The sequence below is a fragment of the Semicossyphus pulcher genome, unplaced genomic scaffold, assembly GCF_022749685.1.
Source record: "Semicossyphus pulcher isolate SPU_LCO1_2020_fin unplaced genomic scaffold, fSemPul1.0.p SCAF_3, whole genome shotgun sequence".
NCBI lineage: Eukaryota > Metazoa > Chordata > Actinopteri > Labriformes > Labridae > Semicossyphus > Semicossyphus pulcher.
The window spans coordinates 3,280,057-3,293,907 of NW_027211704.1; the positions used below are offsets into that span (position 1 = coordinate 3,280,057).

The 13,851-nt window shown below is 42.5% G+C and overlaps 1 protein-coding gene across 2 annotated transcripts in view; it reads left to right on the forward strand.

Annotated features, from left to right (window-relative positions):
* The window catches only part of slc12a5a (solute carrier family 12 member 5a), a 125,937-nt gene that overhangs the window by 92,706 nt on the left and 19,380 nt on the right, over positions 1–13,851 (forward strand). For both annotated transcript variants that reach the window (XM_069677958.1, XM_069677959.1), the window contains exons 5-10: positions 2,057–2,111; positions 3,911–4,041; positions 7,433–7,680; positions 9,530–9,741; positions 12,339–12,506; positions 12,753–12,851. In XM_069677958.1, the coding sequence (XP_069534059.1) occupies positions 2,057–2,111; positions 3,911–4,041; positions 7,433–7,680; positions 9,530–9,741; positions 12,339–12,506; positions 12,753–12,851 (913 nt within the window). The remainder of the gene's footprint in view (positions 1–2,056; positions 2,112–3,910; positions 4,042–7,432; positions 7,681–9,529; positions 9,742–12,338; positions 12,507–12,752; positions 12,852–13,851) is intronic.

The following is a 13,851-nucleotide window of genomic DNA, read 5'->3' on the forward strand; positions in this document are numbered from 1 at the left end:
TTTACCTTGGGCCTGTTGTGATGGACATCACTGGGAGGAAGTTAAAATGTGGAGATTTAACTTTTTAAAGTGGCTATCTGACAAAAAAGTGAACGCAACTTTTCCCAAAGTTTAGGGCTGCACGACAAATCGTTTAAGCATCGATGTCAGGATGTAAATAGTCACACTGCTGGACGTGTGATGTCAAACTTTTTAACTGCTTCATACCAAAGTAAAAGTTGCAGGGTTCTCGTTGTGCAGGAGAAATCTACAAGAACGATCCGTCTGATATTAACAAGTGCTCCCCTTTATTAAAGTACACAGTGAACTGACCGCTGTGCATGCAGAGTCTGTGTAAACATGCGTGGGCCGTGGCGACTGCTCGAGGCAGGTGTTCAGATATTCAAGGCACAATTTGAATGTCTGTTTTCCTGTTATAAGCAGCAGCACCTCCCTGTGTTAGTTAGATATGTAGAATTTTGTGTCGCTGTGATGGTCCATGTGATGGGGCGGCTGTGGCTCAGTGGTAGAGTCAGTCGTCTTTCAATCGGAAGGTTGGTGGTTTGATCCCCAGTCTACATTTCGAAGTGTCCTTGGGCAAGATACTGAACCCCAAAGTGCTCCCATAGCCATCGGTGTGTGAATGCGATGACTGATTGACAGCATATAAGTTCCATCCAAGTACCATCCATATCTTAAAAGCGAATAGCCCCACCAGGAGGCCTGTTTGTCTCCCACCCCTCAGAACAAGCCTACATTTATACATTGTTAGAGACAGGAGATTGCATGTAAATAACGCAACAACAACCACTTGAACTTAATTTGGAAACGTGTCCACCTGCTCTCTCTCCACTGGTCCACGAACGCCACACAGTTGCTGATGGAGGGCTGAACGAAGTGTTGCAAAAGCAGGAGAATAGACCCAAATGATGAAAATCACTATGGTTTATTGTTGTGTATCTGTACATGACAAACACACTGAATGTATCAGGTATCATTCCAATATCATACAGCCCTATATAATATGAAAAGAGAGTACAGTCTTTAGGCGTACAGGTGCCTCTGGGAATTGCGATTTCCACGTTGGTGTAGATCAAACTGGACATTGAGGCTGCGTTCACACTGCAGGCAAATGTGGCCCAAATCCCATTGTTTGGCTGTGACTCGGAGGTTTTGTCATGACAGTGTGAGCAGCACACATCACAGGGAGTCTGATGTTTTCAAATCTGATTTGGGCCACTTTCATATGAGCTCCTAAATCAGATACAGGTCTGATGTTTTGCAGTGCGACCTGAGTCTGATCTGTCATATCGGAATTCATGCGTCAATCTCAAACGACATTCATTAAAATTCTGCTCTGGCCGGAGTCAAACTGTAAATATAAACATGGAAGACGGCTCCGACTCCGCGTACACACCAGCAGCCATTGCTCCACAAAAAGCCATGATTAAAAATGTTGCTCTCTTTCTCCTCGTCCTCGTTATCATCTGCTGTCGAATTCGCCGGCTTCCACGGCTTCAAACCGTAAATGCTGACTTCCATGGCAGCCATGTTTGTTTACGTACAACAGCGTGCTGCGCGTAGTCTTCGTTATGTGTGTAGTCTCTGATATTGTCCACGTTTAAAAACAAAATGTAAACAGGAAGCCAAAGAAAAAAATCGAATCTGAGCAATAAACCGGAATTGCAGTCTGAACGTCGCCTTTTATTTATGACCAAACACCTGTAAAACTTAAGGCATTACCATCAGCCCAGACTGTGCTCGACATAGAAAGGCCTGCTGTTTCAAACCTTGTTGTCAGTTTGGTGAACATTTTATCTGCTAGCATGTTAGAGGTTGTAAATGTGAGAAAGATTTGCTTGGTGACATTAGTATTTCGCTAAAAGTAAAGCTATGCTACAGTACTTTATGTCCTTGTTTTTATTTAATAACTTACATGTATTGATGAACATTGTTACCTCTAAAGCTTGAAGAGTTTATTGGTGTTTAACAGTACAGAAAACAATAAGTGATACTTTTGAGTGAGACACTGATCTTCTGTTTTTCCTCCTGTCTTTCCCCCTCCCTCTCTGTGCAGACCATGCTGACTGCCATCTCAATGAGTGCCATCGCTACCAATGGAGTAGTGCCAGGTGGGTGAGCAGACGCCGGCACCACACAGTCATCTCTGTTTGAGTCTGTCCGCTTCTAAATTTCTCTTTTCACTGATTGCTTTTGGCACGTTGCACCCGGCGCAGCTTGAAATCCCCAGAAACATTAAAAGCTTTAGTCTGGAATCTTGCGCACTTTGACTTTGTCGCCACACAAGGTTATTTACACAAAATAAAGCGTCAGCCAAACCGCCGTGTGCAGACACATTCATGTACACATAATGCAGTATGGCTGTATTATATAATGCGAGTTCACAGAGTAATGATGGCCTGCGTCTTAGCAGTTGGTGTGCGTGCAGCAGGGGTCAGAAGAAATTACAGGCTTGTGGAGAAGTGTGGAAGTGAACGCCAATTATAACTGTCTGTGTTATAACTGGTAGCAGCCTTCATGTGTCTGCAAAGTGCTGATTAAGCTCGATTTATTTATGCTCATTCAATTTATTTTCTCACTGTTTGGAAATACAAGCACCGAGGTAAAATACAACGGTTAGCCACAAAAAACAGAAAGTCCTAAATAACACAAGACTAAAGCACACTTTGCCAGAAACACAAAACTTAATAAGTTAATTGTAAGTTGATCTATAATAACATATAAACACTTCTAGGTGGGAAAGTCGATTAATAACCAATAATTTCTCAAGTAAAATAGCAACTTTTACTTTGCTATAAATTTTATACTTTTTTGTTTTGCTGATTAAAAATATTAATACATTTTTGGCTTGTCTATAACCTAGAGGTGGTGGCAATTAAATATCAAACCTAAAGTCCATCTAGTGTGTTTTGTAAATAATGAATTCCACCCATAATTTGTTATTTATACTGCATGTCATCAAGTTATCTGTCGGGGGGCCGGAGCCTATCCCAGCTGACATTGGGCGAGTGGAGGAGTTACACCCTGGACTGATCGCCAGTCAATCACAGGGCTGACACACAAGCCCTTTTTACACTGCAGCTCCGCCTCAGCGCCGTAATGAAACTTCGCCCACCATTCCGCCTCCGTGCGATTTACATAGAAGACGAAACATAACAGAAATGTAATAATCCCACCTTGAACTGGCAGCGTAAAAGGGGCTATAGAGATAGACAACCTCTGATGCTCACATTCACACCTACGGGCAATTTAGAGTCACCGATGAACCTAACGAGCGTGTCTCTGGACTGTGGGAGGAAGCCGGAGTACCCGGAGGGAACCCACGCATGCACGTGAAGAACATGCAAACTCCACACAGAAAGGTCCTCCGCATGCGAACCGGGATTCGAACCAGGAACCGTCTAGCTGTGAGGCGACAGCGCTAACCACTGCACTACTGTGCAGCCCTGCAAACTAATAATCGGGACTTTAACCAGCGACGGCTGTGAAACATTAACAACGGGTTGCCGTATTGATGGAAATCTAATGTCACTAAGCAACGATTTGTTCCTGACCGCTGCTGGCAACAGATGACATGTCTATGACAAAAAGAAAAAACAGCCATATTAGCGTGTATAACAAATATACTAATAATCCATATGTCAATTACCTGCTTACACTCTGACATTGTACTGACTACGGTAAACCAGTCTTTCTCCCTTAGTGAACAGCCGGGCCACAACGACAGGAAGTGCGCAAAGTGGAACGTTTTTTTTCCCAAGGCCGTAGCTGCCCCTTCAACTGTTGCTGTTTAAAGTCCTTAAATATTAACTAAAGACTATTAAAAATCATATTTAAATCATGTAGAATGTTCTTACATGCAAACCACACACATATTCCTGTCTGTTAACACGGCTGTGTTTGTGTGCAGCTGGAGGCTCCTACTACATGATCTCCCGTTCGCTCGGCCCGGAGTTTGGGGGAGCGGTGGGGATCTGTTTCTATCTGGGGACCACCTACGCTGGAGCCATGTACATCCTGGGGGCCATCGAGCTCCTGCTGGTGAGAAACATCCTCTCCTCTGTTATTCTTTTACTGACGGCTTTGTCATTATTATTTTTCCGGTCACATTTTATGACAGTTACAAGAGTTGCAGTGAAAGCCCGCCAGGTGTGCTGACTCAGGGATTTTGTGGCTGAAGGCAGACGTAAGCAGTGAGCTGTCACTTGGAAAAAAAGAGGGATCAGAGGGATGCACTCCAGACTTCATTCAGCATATTTTGTCTTAGCAATCAGCCATGATCATGTGACTCAACATGTCACGAATAATCCTCAACCTTCTTGACATTATTGTGGGTATAAAATAGCACGTTTGTCTGCATGTTCATGCCCCGCAGATTAACTCCAACACCGACTTAATAATTGTTGAAAAATTTGACAACATTTCCAGGAACAGCTGCCATCTTTCCTCAGACCGTAAAATTAGACGCAGAGATCAGTGACAGCCCGGAGAGTAGGCTCATGTTAATGCAAGAAAAGGACAGAACTGTCAACCGTGTCTTCTGTGCAGCCTACGTGAAATGACGTCCATTTCAAGTTCATTCATCCGTAACGTTTCCAGACCGCAATGAGAGAAAGTGAAAATGATGGCTCAGCTTTGCCAGGTTAGCGGAGGATGACCACACGAGTCACAGCTCTGTAACATCATACTTACTAATTCTGTCACAGCGATGGCACCGTCATAAAAGCGTCTCTCAAGAGGAGTAGACGCCATTGTGCAGTAAGTGCAGAATTACCACGGTTGGATATGACCCCTCAGATGAAATTATGTTGGTAATACATAAAAGATTTGGTTCAATGTTGCTCTGGTCCAAAAAAAAAATGCTGGAGCCAATGTTGGAAGTGGTTCAATGGTGTGAGGCAAGAAGCCAAACAAAAGCAGCAGCACAGATTTATTCAGAAAGCAAACACTGATGTCGACGGAGTAAAAGGAGAATCTTCTCTTTTCTTTAACCAGGCAGAAGTTTCATTGATATTAAAATGACTTTTTAAAGGGAGACCCGACCTATTCTACTCAGACTGAATTACCATTTGGTTTCATTATTCAAGCTGTTATTGTGTTCATGTTAGCTGTTTGCTTTTTTCACTGTAAGTAAACATATCAGTCCAATTATTGTTAGCTGAGGTAGCAGTCTCTTGAATAAACAAATAGTGTGGGGGCGCTGGTGTGGCTCGGCTGGTGGAGCAGGCGCCCCATGTTCAGAGGCTACAGTCCACCCCGCACTGACCGCAGGCTCCTCTCCCGGTCTGCTGGTTGTTTGGTGCATCTCACCCCATCCCCCACTCTCTCCTCCCCACGTTTCCTGTCTCTCATCAGCTGTCGTGTCGCAAAAAGGCAAAAAAAATCTAAAAAATTAAACCAAATAGTCTCTTTTTTGGCAACATAGATGTGGAGATTGATATCCCTCTCATTTCTGTTCATTCATCATGAAGCTAGCACCAGCAGCTGGTTCGTATAGCCTAGCATAAAAGACTGAAAACAGCTAGCCTGGATCCGTCTAAATCCTGATATGGACTAAACAGAAAAGACATTACATGTTAACAAGTGACTTTTAGAGGTGCTGGAAGGCAGATTTTGTTAGCTTTTGACAGAGCAAACTCAGAGTCAGTCTCAAAGCTAAGCTAGGCTAACCATTATGTTTGGGTAGCTTCATATCTAGGATACAGTAATCTACGAGATTACCACTTTAAGATAAAATATTTTAACCTTTTACAAGAAGAAAATAAAAGAAGTATTTTGCAAAAAATAAAAGTATTATAAATAAATAGTATATTAATATTGTACAGAACAAGAGAAAGAAGCAGGATTAGTCTGTCTTTAATGAGATTTTATCAAAATCCATCGGGTCAGATGATAATCTAGTTTAAGACATAACTACTGTATTATTCATGCTAACACAATGCTTTGGTGATTGATTGCTGCAGACGCTTCAGTGCAGTAAACTTAATGATGAATCGGCTGCATGAATAAACTCCTGTACTCCGAATCCAGCAGAAATAAAAACGCTTTCTGCTTCACATGCCTTTGTGAGTGCTTCTGCTTCAGTTTATTTTCCTCCTCACTGCACTTTGAAGCTATTTTTTCCCTGCTGTGTGTTCTTCAACGTGAATTCTGATCAGTTGATGAAATGCAGGGATCTTTCATCTCGATCTTCATTCCTCTCCTCCTCCTCCTCCTCCTCCTCCTCCTCTGCCTTTTCTTCCACAATTTCTTCCACTGCAGTCCTCCATGCTGCATGGACTATTGGGTAATTATGCAAATGCTGCATTAGCAGGGCGATCAAGACACTGGCGGAGGAACAAGCCCATTCCTTGAAACAGCTCTCATCACTCTGCTCGGCCGTTATCAACAAACCAGAGTGATTTTTTTTTACTATATTCACCCTCCTGTTATTCTGCTTCTGGATGCCTCTAATGGATATGCAGAGTTTGATCATGCCTGGAGGTTAATTCTGTCTTCTGGGTCAAAGCTGGCTTAGTTTCCATTGTAAAATAACAATCCCTGCAGAATTGTGTAAGGAGCGGATCTGGAAAAGGCTGATTTGAATATGTTTCATCCCTCCACCACAGCCAAGAACACAAACTGATGCTGCTATTTTCGGCAGCATGGAGAGTTCACAGTGAAGCAGGAGATTTGTTTGCCTGGTGATATGCTGTTCTTAGCAGCGGATCACTTTCTCCAGCCAGATGACCCAAATGAGCCGTGACTCTCCGCTCGTTCTTCTCAGTTTTATTTCCTCTTTATGGTAATTTAACTGGAAACCGAGTGCTCATGTGAAAAAAGAGACATCCCCGCGCTTATGTAAGCGCTCCGCCGTGATTCATCTGACGCTGATGACAGATACTGACAGGCTAATGAGGGGTTTACCGTTTTTATATATGATGGCACTATTCTTAGATTAACCCGTAGTAAAAAGTGTAATAATGGCAGTTAATTTTGAAAATTAATATCATGCATGAGTTCTTTAATTAAGCTGAATTAAAATAGCAGAGCAGCGTTACGTGTGCGGCTTTCGGCTCCAGTGGAGGACTGTTAATGTGAGCATCACATGCTTTCACACTTCACAGAGTTGTCCTCCTCACTCGCCTCACGCCTTTCTCACCTCCTTTTTTATTATATTCCTGCCTTTTTTTTTTCTCACACAAGGTGAAATTTATTAAATCCAGCAGTAAACAATGAGCGAGAGGAGCGGGTCTGTGACCTGCAATCTGCCGGTTTGAATCCCAAGACAGGCTGGGGAAAGTGAAGAGGGAAAAAGAATGAGTAATGCTCCCCAAACAACTAACACAGGATGCCCTTGAGCAACAATAACACCGTATGGATCTTTTATGAGAAAATACAGGTGAGTTTTCCCTGATAAATAAAATATACTAACATGACCCTTCCTCTTCAGATCTACATAGTGCCAAAAGCAGCCATCTTCCCCCTGGAGGGTCTGGAGGGGGCCGAGGCAGAGGCCGCCCTGCTGAACAACATGCGTGTGTACGGGACCATCCTGCTGACCTCCATGGCCACGGTGGTGTTTGTGGGCGTGAAATACGTCAACAAGCTGGCTCTGGTCTTTCTGGCCTGCGTCATTCTCTCCATCCTGGCTGTCTACGCCGGGGTCATCGTGACCGCCGTCGAGGCCCCTGATTTCCCGTAAGTAACTTATTATGACAACCATGAGAGTCCAACGCAATGTGAGCTCAGCCACAAACATAAGCACAGAAACAGAGCTGAAGGATGAAGCAGAGTGCACGCTTGGTTTGTAAAGTAACATTGATTGGATGCTGGATAGACGCTAGATAGATATAATCTGCATCGATCGTTAGGCTTGGAAATGAATGAGTATTATGTCTTTATTGAAATGTTTTACCTGCTTTGACATGTTTTAGATTTATTTATTCACATTCAGATAATACTGACGCATGTACTAACCAGTTAGACATTCATTTGGTAGTTTGCATGTCCATAAATATCTTAACTTGTTCTGATAATGATAATAATAACACTGTGCACCTGTTAAACACACATCAAACAAAACAAACTAAAAGTAGAATCACCCAGAGCTACTGTTTAAAAGGTTTTTATAAGTGATTTAAAAGAAGACACAGAGTTTACATCCTGCTGCAGCCTGTTGCACCAGCTGTGTAGTCTTAAAGGGGCCGTATCTTTTAAATGGATATTCTCATATTTTGCATGGGTTTCACATTTTTGGGCGTTTTGTATTGTTCACAGTGTAAACTGCATAATTCCGTGTTTTTCCAGAATTACATGTTTAAAAAGGTCGCCTCTGAAATGGGCCGTTCAGAACAGCTGCAGGTTTCTACGTAGAGCCTTGCTTTCGCTGAAATCGACCAATCGTCGCTCACCGTCGTTCATCGTCGTTCACCTCAGGCTGCCTTCTTGCACGAGCTTGTAGTCAAGATTTCAACTTACCATTCCGATACCTCCTGATGATTCTGGCTCGCACATAAAAGGCAGAATTACCGATCCTAGAGCAGCCATGTTTTCTACAACTTTGGAGCGACAGTACAGTGCGGCCGCTCCCCCGCGTGGGGTCGCACACGTGGGGGAGGAGCTACGTGGTCACTCCAAATACTGTCAGCCAATCGTGGCTCAGGTCTGACCTTTGAATGACAACGGCTTGTTCGTTTCAGGAGGAAGGAGAGGCTTCGAAAAGTAGTTAAATTAAAATATGTAAACAATTTTTAAAATGAAACAAACTTTACCAACGTGATTCAGAAACACATTAGAATAGAAAATTGATTGCATAGCTAAAATATGTCACCTTTAAGTCAGGGTGCAAAGTTCAAAACTGAAGTCCAAACTTCACAAAGTATTATTGCAGAAATTAAGTTTTCACTTCCTGTGGCAAATCTATGCTAACCGACAAGGGCAATCATGCTGCAACAGCCCAAACGGTTTCCATTAGAAGAAACAGGCTGCAAATTCAGAAACACATGAAGGAGTCCAGAACAAATGCATTGATGGAAACATGCTGCAAAAAGCTGAAACAGATGCATTTCCCTCAGACGGAAAAAATGCACAAACGCTGAAAACACGTGCAAAAGAAAAACTGAAGCGCTCCAGGCCTGTAGGATCTCCTCAGGTCTACGTTATAACTGAACACTGCCTCACACTGAAGTATGATCATAAAGAGACTGGTGAATCAACAGGTATACTGAACCGAGACATCGTTATTTAACTTGCTTTAGCCCTTTATTTAGCCTTGATGTCGAGGCTTGTTTTGACCTGCAGAAATCCCCACATCACTGCTTCCTGTGGAGATATTGTTGTTTGAGGCAAAAGCTTGACTGTTAAACAAATCACACACTCTGACTAACTGCTTTAGTGTTTTGACTTTATTGCAAAGGAGACAGAATTAATCAAATTAAATGGAGTCAAATCAATTTGTCAGAAAAATGAGGCACTGATATATTGAATTGTTTCTATACAGCCTGTACCCAAATCAAACCAGCTCATTGTGTGTGTTTCTTCTCTCCAGTGTGTGTCTCTTAGGCAACCGTACCTTAGTGTGGAAGGCTTTTGATGTGTGTGCCAAGACCATCGAGACAGCTAACGGGACAGTCACCACCCAGCTGTGGCGCATGTTCTGTGACTCACCTTTCCTCAACGCTACCTGTGACAAGTACTTTGTAGCCAACAACGTGTCTCAGATCCAGGGCATCCCGGGGGTCACCAGTGGAATCCTCGCAGGTTGGTTCATCCAGATTCCATCTGAAAATGTATCAATACAAACGCACACGTGTACGGTTCAAAGATATGTGTGTTTCTTGACGGTGTTGGCTGTGATGAACAGCTTTGTTTGTGCCAGTTATTGTAGTTTTGAAATTGTCATTTATTTTTATTTTTATTTAGTCTTTCTTGGTTTTATTTCAGTTTAGTTTTAGTTAGTTTTACAAGTTCATAAGTAGTTTTGGTTTAGTTTTTATTTAGTTTTAGTGTTAGTGTTATAACTATCGTCTTCTTTGGAGTTTCTACGGGAGCCGACATCCGCTATGGTGCTTTGCTCCCACCTTCTGGAACTCGTCTGTTCCTGTGTCATCTTCATTCTCTGTTCTTTTTATTCGACCAGTGTCTCTCATCAAACAGAAAAGGACAAAGTGGTTTCACAATGAAAACGAAGCTGATTTTATCTGTAATTCTCTTTAGTTTTAGTTCGTGTTGCTCTGTTCATTGTAGTTTTTATATATATTTTTTTAAACTGTCATTTTTATTTTTATTTCAGATGAAAAAATAATTTTTTCACTGCTAGTTTTCATTAACTATATAACTACTATAACCCTGGTTTGTGCTAACCTGGTTAAAACAGGGCGCTGACAGTCTTCTGGAAACGGGAGATTCATCAAGCAGAGAAACAACAGACTCTGACTGTAACAGCAGTTGCATTAGGAGCCTTGGGCTAACCTAAACCTCAGGCCATAGAAACAGAGCTAGCTTAACCTACTTCCTCTCTTGTAGTTATTACAGGGAACAGTTTGCTCTGTGTTAAGATTCAGAGTCAGAGACTTCTTAAACCAAAAGGCTGCACCAGTTAGGATTGTTTCCTGTCAAAGGGAGGTGAATACTTATGCAAATATGCATCTTGTATTTAAAGCTGTAGTGAATGTAGATCAGTGTTTTTTATATAGCGTCTTTTTTCTGCTGATTATTGGGGGAGAGAAAAAGGCTACATTTGATTCTGTGTTGTAAAACTTAAGCAGAATTAGCTCAGGCCCTTTGGTGCTGTAAGCCCCGAGCCGAGGGCTAAGCTTAGCATTAGAAGTTTCTTTTTGTTTATCGCAACACAAACATCCATCCATCCATCCATCATCTATACCGCTTATTCTGTTCAGGGTCGCATGGGGGCTGGAGCCTATCCCAGCTGTCGTTGAGCGAGAGGCGGGGTTACACCCTGGACTGATCACCGGTCAATCACAGACACATAGAGACAGACAACCTTTCACCTACACTCACACCTACAGGCAATTAAGAGTCTCCAGTGAACCTAACGAGCATGTCTTTGGACTGTGGGAGGAAGCCGGAGTACCCGGAGGGAACCCACGCATCCACGGGGAGAACATGCAGACTCCACACAAACTCGAACCGGAATTCGAACTAGGAACCTTCTCGTTATGAGGCGACAGCGCTAGCAGCCCTAACACAAACATATGAGGACAAATAATCTTCTCCAGATTAGACTACTGCAACTCCCTGCTTCTCGCCTCCAACTAGTCCAGAACGCAGCAGCTCGGGATCTTACTGGTTTAAACAGACAACATCAACCCCTGTCCTGGCTTCTCTACACTGGCTTCCAGTTACTTTTAGAATTGATTTTAGAGATTAGAGAAAGATTTAACTGATCACTTTTAAAGCACGCATGTGTCTGGCTCCTAGCTACACCACAGAGTTATTGACATCATATGAGCTAGCCCGCAGCCTTAGATCCTCAGGTGGGGGCCTTCTGGTCGTTCCAAAGTCGAGGCTTAAAACAAAAGGTGGCCCTGCCGGTGGCCGTGCCTTTGCCGTCAGGGCCCCTCGGCTTTGGAACGACCTGCCTGAGGAGATACGGCTCGCAACATCAGTGACACCTTTAAAATCTCTTCTCTTACTTTTATAGACTTGCTTTTATGTGATGTCGTCCACTTATTGGCTGTTAATCGTCTTTCTAAAAAATGTTTATTCCACTTTATTCTTACTTTTCCATCTTTAGTTGCTTTTAATTCCTTTATGTCATTTTATTGCTTCTAGTACTTTAATCTCCTTTGTTGCTTAAGTGCCTTTACTTCCTTCTATTGCTTCTTTTTTTTTGAGCTCTTTTATTGTTTTATTCCCCTTCTTCTGTTTTATCGTTTTTATTTCCTTTCATACCTTCTATTGCTTTAGCTCTTTTATTGCTTGTATTGCCTTTACTAGTTTTTATCTCTTATCGCTCCTACAGGTTTTTATTTCTTTCATTGCTTTACTTCCTCTTTTATCTCTCTTAGTTGTTTTACTTCTATTTACTGTCTCTCCTTCTTCCTGCTTTGCTACCTTGGTCTTGTGTCGGCCATGTTGTGTGGCTTCTCCTGTTGCCTGTTGGGTCTTGTGCCTGTTTTTGTGCGTAGCTTGTTTTGTGATCTGCTGGTTTTGTGCTTTACTTCTTTTTGTGATTAATTGCTGGTTTTATGATTTGCTTGTTTTGCGTGGCTGTCATAACTGGGCAGCTAAAGGGAACTATTTCTCTTCTAAAAACTGTACACAGGTTGACGATCCAGGATAAGAGCATGTTTGTGTCTTCATGAAACATTCACCACATCCTCTCTTTATTCCAGAGAACCTGTTTGGGAACTACTACGAGAAGGGGGATCTGATCGCCAGAACCAACATGAATTCCACGGAAGAAGCCGACGACCCCCTGACCAGCGCTAACCGCTTCGTGTTGGCCGACATCACCAGCTTCTTTACGCTGCTGGTCGGCATCTACTTCCCCTCTGTGACAGGTGAAAAGCCTTATTTCAAACCTTTATGGTTGTGTGATTATTCGGGATTTATATTTATTTCATTACTTATTTAGATTTTTTGGGGTCAAAAGCTGTGTTGTTTATGCTGACCAGACACCTTAGTGTATGTGTTAAACATGTGAAGGAATCTTCTGATATCGTGCTGCCTCTGACTCGCCCTGTGTGTGTCTGTTTGTCTGAATCTCCCTGACCTTGATCGCGTGTGCTTCCTGACTATCTGTTCAGGGATCATGGCCGGCTCCAACCGCTCTGGAGACCTGCGTGATGCCCAGAAGTCGATCCCCATTGGAACCATTGCAGCCATCACCACCACCTCCACTGTCTGTATCCTCTCACTACTGCCCCCTGCAGGATTACAGGCGACACTGCAAAGACCAGTTACAATATTTTTTGATAAAAATGTTTGACTCAAATATAACACAAAGGAAACATTGTGTATTTTAAATGCTAATATTTACACAGGTTTGCTTGTTGAACTCAACCCACAATTATGACGTCATTTAAACCAGAAATCCAAAAGTGTTCCAGCCAGATATGAACTCAAATGAATGTACTGTGATGCTTTGCTCTGCTGCAACAAATACACACTGATCGGCCTTCAAAAAGGACCATAAGTAAAGGTCAAGGTTGTAATTTTAAAAAGACATAACTGCTTCAATACTAGCAGGAAAAAATCACAAGCAGCGCCCAGTTACTGACGCGTTTTCCATCAGCCAGCAGTGGTTGGTCTGCCAGAGAGGGTAGGCGGGGCTAAGCGGCTGCTTTTCCGGTCTCTACAAGTGTTGCGAGTAAACAGTAATCTACTATGGCTGAACAAACAAAGAAAAGATGGATGACTACAGATACAACTTCAACAAGAAGTGAAAATCCAAAGAAGAAGAAACAAACTCGACGCTCAGATGAAGCAAACAGTCTGAAAAGGAAAGCGACCGTCAGCCAGGAAAATCAAGAGTTACAACCGGAGCCGACCGTGGACGTCACACATGCAGCACTGTCTGGATATCTGGGAAGTGTGCTCCTGCAGTTACCGTTTATCACCATGCACGCCAAAGAGAATGAAGATCTTTGAGATTACAACTTTAAAGTATGCCTGTGTTGTAGACTATCTCTCTTTAAATCTCAGTGGCGTCTCTTCTGAATCATTTCCTGCCACAGGTTCAATATTTATGTTTTACTCCAAGACATCTTGGTGCTAAATATTAAACTTCTTCTACTGTCAAATAATAATAATAAGTTATATTTATATAGCACCTTTAAAGAAACTTTACATGGGAGATCAAACAAAAACAAATAAACAAAAGTACAAAGACAGACAGCAAAGTGA